This window comes from Gekko japonicus, unplaced genomic scaffold, assembly GCF_001447785.1.
Source record: "Gekko japonicus isolate JY-2015 unplaced genomic scaffold, Gekko_japonicus_V1.1 scaffold36, whole genome shotgun sequence".
In the NCBI taxonomy this organism is placed as follows: domain Eukaryota; kingdom Metazoa; phylum Chordata; class Lepidosauria; order Squamata; family Gekkonidae; genus Gekko; species Gekko japonicus.
In genome coordinates, this window is record NW_015164182.1 from 2,557,545 (window position 1) to 2,562,231 (window position 4,687).

At 44.3% G+C, this 4,687-nt stretch overlaps 1 protein-coding gene across 1 annotated transcript in view; it reads left to right on the forward strand.

Annotated features, from left to right (window-relative positions):
• The window catches only part of PEF1 (penta-EF-hand domain containing 1), a 16,101-nt gene that overhangs the window by 1,397 nt on the left and 10,017 nt on the right, over positions 1-4,687 (forward strand). The window contains exon 2 of the mRNA XM_015408084.1: positions 2,012-2,294. Coding sequence (XP_015263570.1) covers positions 2,012-2,294 — 283 coding nt within the window. The remainder of the gene's footprint in view (positions 1-2,011; positions 2,295-4,687) is intronic.

Here is a 4,687-nt window from a genome sequence, read left to right on the forward strand (position 1 = left end):
TGGATGTATCACTCCTCCTTGGACAAAACCAAGGCAAAGCACATATGGTCTCAGTACATTTCCATTCTTCTTTAGTTTCACTTGCTTCTCTCCCACTCTGTACAGTTTGATCCAGTCTGGAAGCTCCTTGGGGCAGGGAGTGGGACCTGTCTTTGTTGCTCCTGCAGAGAGTGTTCTATAAATAACTTTTCCACCTTACTACCTGAGATCTTTTTAGCTAGATATCCAGGGGATTAACCTTTGAACCTTCTGCATGCAAAGCTTTTCTGTTTAAGGAGTGGCTTCCTCATACTGTTCTAGCAGGACAGAGAACTGGATGGCTGAACTTGATAGCCGGTGTGGTGTAGCAGATAGCCTAAGGTCAGGGAGATCTGAGTTCAAATCTCCATTCTGCCATAAGGGTTTATGGACTCTGATCAGGTGGAAAAAGCACCATAAAAATGTTTTAAATAAAGAAAGCTGCTAACTTGCTTGTTCTCTCAGCCTAATTTACTTAAGAAGGTTGTTGTGGGGCTAAAAATGGTGGAGGAGAGGGGAACTTTTATACTTGGGGTGAAGGGTAAGATAAAATTTGAATACACTAAAGGGTGTGGCCCTTAGAAGAAACTGGCTCTCACCACTATGTATGTTGAAGAGGACAGTACTCAAAAGTAGAGATGAGAGTAGGAAAGAATGGGGGGGGGGGAAATAGAGAGTGAAGCCAATGGGAAACCTTCCAGATGCAAGATGCTAGGTGGGAGAGTAAAACTCAGTGTGCATGTGATCTAGCCTTCTCTGTGAAGAGTGACAAGAGATGTTTGTTCTTAATCCTGTACTGTGCAAGCTTTCACCCTGACATCTTACTGCTTGAAATCTCTGGCAGGGTGTATCTGGACATCTGCCCCCCTCCATGCTGCCTAGCTTTAAAGTTTAATTGGGGCTATGAGTGACATTAGCATGTTGTCCTATGAATGGGCTGTGACATTAGCATGTTGTCCTATGAATGAGAGCCAGTTTGGTGTAGTGGTTAAGTGTGCGGACTCTAATCTGGGAGAACCGGGTTTGATTCCCCACTCCTCCACTTGCACCTGCTGATGTGACTTTGGGTCAGTCACAAGCTCTGGCACAGCTGTCCTTGAGTAAGAGCAGTTTGTGTCAGAGTTCTCTCAGCCCCACCCACCTCACAGGGTGTCTGTTGTGGGGAGGGGAAGGGAAAGGAGTTTGTAAGCCGCTCTGAGACACCTTTGGGTAGTGAAGGGCGGGGTATAAATCCAATCTCTTCTTCTCTTCTTCTTCTTCTGTGGAGATGTCAGTTCAGCTACACACTCTAGAGCAAAGCTGGGTGACATTGTGGTTCAGTCATTTCTTGTTCTGCAGGTTCAGCAAATAAACAGAAAGCGATCCATCCCATGGGCCTTTGGGGCGGGTGGCTGCTGCAGAGCTTGTTTGAGATTTTCCCTTGGGGTCCAGGCCAAGATATTTTTTTCCCTCTGAAGGCCTTGTTGGGAGCTGTGATTCTTGTTTGCACCCAAATATTTTGCCAATGGAAATTAAATTCCATGCCAGCAGCAAAACACAAAACAACTTTGTGTACCATTTCTGTACTTGGTCGGTGTCTTCTAAGGAGGGGTGAAGCAAAGAGTGTCTGGGGACTTGGCTCAGAGATGGAGATTTCCATATGAGGCAGACTCCTGAACACTGAGACCCATTCCCAGTTCACCGCTGCTTTCAGAGAGTCCCAGATCAACACTGGTAAATCTTGCTGCAGAATAATCAATCCAGAACCACTGCCAAGCGTTGCCTCTCTACTCATTGTTATCACTACTCATAAAGAGCTAATCTGGGGGCAGTGTATCTTGTATATGCAATCCCTGAGTGCTTGCTGGTCCCCACTGCTTCCCTCTTGCTGTCCTTCCAAACCTAATCTTTGGCCTATCCAGGAGATCTGGGAATCCTTGTGGTGGTGTGTTTCCCCCCCCCCCAGTTCCCAGCACTCTGCTCAGTCACTCATGGCTGTTTCCTTCTTCTACAGGGTTACCCTGGATCTGCAGGACAATCACCAGGTGCTCCCCAGGAAGGCTATCCAGGCAGCCAATATGGAGGTGGGCCAACTCCTGGGGCCCCCTATGGAGGACCAGCACCCGGTGGTCCATATGGCCCACCATCTAGTGGAGGACCGTATGGCCACCCAGCCTCTGGCCCCCCAGGGAATATGTATGGAGGAGGCCCAGCACCAGGAGGGCCTTATGGGCAACCATCTACTAATCCATATGGTGCCCCTCAGCCCAGACCCTATGAGGCAGGAGGTCCTGGCGGTGAGTGCTTAAGTATCTTTAGGTGTTAAGGTGATCAGCTGGATTGGTGGCCATTGTATGACATAATCATGGTGAAGGCCTGTAGTTTTGTATGTTGGCAAATATTGGGATATGGTTGTGAATGCTCCAGGAGTTATCCAAACTAGCACAGAGGTTGCCACTTCTTGCCAGACTCTGTGTGTGTTTTTTTCCAAAAACAATTTATTAGGATGTAATGAAAAAAGTTCAAACATATATCAAAGCTTATACATTTATATATCCTTCCCTCCTCCCTTTCTCCCCCCCCTTCTCGGCTTCCCACAGTGCTCCAACCTCCAGCCCAATTCTTAAATTTTTTCCTACCTCCATTTTGTCAGACTCCTCCTTGCATCATAATAAGCACGCTTTTGAAGAAAGGTACCTTATTAGAGCTGAAGGTGCATAACAGGATCACTGTTCAGAATGAGGGATAAAAGCAACGGCAAAGCATATAATAAACATTCAAACTACTATGGGCCAATTGCGGGGTTTCCCACGCACGCCCTTAAGCCTGAGAACTAACGGTCCCAAGCCTCTCACGTTATCTTCTTCTCACGGTGTTTAGTGAGAGCCTTCCTGCACTAACAAGCTCTGCTTCCACCTGTGGCCTTGAGCTAGATAATTGTTTCGGCGAGCTACCTAGACATACGCATCTACGATTCTACAGGGATAGAAGCAAGCGCACACACATACATCGAATGAAAACAAAACATTGGCAGCTTGCTGACACCTTTCTCCTTATTCACATCCACAGGTAACTTATCCTTCAACTGTTATTCTTATACATTTATCTATTTTCTACTATCCTTTAATTTTCAATAATTCTCAAAGCAAAGTAAATTGTCTTTTACATCAAAGTATTTCTCCAAATAGTCTTTAAAGTCTTTCCAGTCTGCAAAAAATTCTTCTACTTCCAAATTATTAAGTTTCCTTGTCATTTTATCCATTTCAGCCATAAAAAGTAATTTTTTAATCCATTCCCCAATTTCAGGGACCTTATCTTGTTTCCAACATTGAGCATATGTCATTCTGGCAGTCGTGATCATATACCACATCAATGTCCTTTTTGTCATATTGACTTCTTCCATTTTAAGTCCCGCCAGACCCTGTGTTTTGAAGACATTGAAAGCGCGTAAAGGAGCTTTTCTCCTCCACGATAGTATCAAACACAGACCTAGTGGTCTAAATCCACAACTGCATTTAGACATTTACCAATGACTGTGATGTGTTGTGTGAACAACATATGCTATATACCTGGAGTTGCTTATCCAAATGTCTTTTTTCATCTTAATTATCTTGGTGATTTTGTCCCCTCACAAATCTTCTTTGAATACCAAGATATGGGGGGAAGGGCCAGAGCCCACATTTCAGTCTCTCATTTCATGTATTTCAACAAAAACCTGAACCCCTTCCCCCTTATCTCATCTTCTGGATTTCAAGATCTGCTTGATTTAGAATTTCGACTTTAGATCTGAACATTAAGAACCTGTTTCTAATTTGGGTATTTAAAATTCTGCATTCACAGAGAGGATTAGAAACAAGAAATGCTATAAATTTTGTTAATCTATACCCTGTGTTTACTTGGTTTATCTTAAGCAAAACAAGAAATTGGGAACTTGAAGTTGTTAGAAATACTTTTCACTAGGATGAGGTTAGGGTTGTAAATAGTCTTGTACTTGTCCCTTGTGAGAAGTAATAAACTGGTCCAGGTTGGGAGTTTCTGTAAATTAGAATGATGTCCCCCCCACCACCACCACATCCCCTCTTTAGGCCATATCTGCCTTGCAAAGCCGTAACACAAATACGTGTGGGCTAGCAAAAAGTTTTGTGGGCTAGCAAGTTTTAGCTGGATATCGTGAAATAGTGGTTATGTTTTCTGGATGTTTGTTTGTTATTTACTAGGTTAGCTTTTTGTTCTGTCTTCTGCCAAGATCCACAGGTACATGGTCTTTTTTCCTGCTCTTTTTGTCTTTGCAACAGCCCTGCAAAGTAGATTAGGTTGGGATTTGCATCCAGATCTCCCTGATCCTGTTTTGGCCGCCTAACCATTTCAGCATATCTCAAAATGAACACGATTGCTGGAACTGCTGGGACTTGCAAGAGTCGCTGAGACTTGTCTCTGTTACTTGTAAAAAGTACTGTAAGGAAGCCAGCCATCTATCTTTGGCATCTATCACTTAAGGGACTCTTGGAGTGCATCTAGAGCACTTGACGCATGCTTTGTGCTGCGGAATCGAAGCGGCCGTCGTTAATTGAATTATTCATCTCCATTTAGGCTGGCAGTTTAGAAATCTGTCCCCATTGCATTATTTAAGGCTGCAAGGTGGGAGCAGAAAAGCACCGAAGCTGCCGCCCCGAGCGGCAGATATAAAACT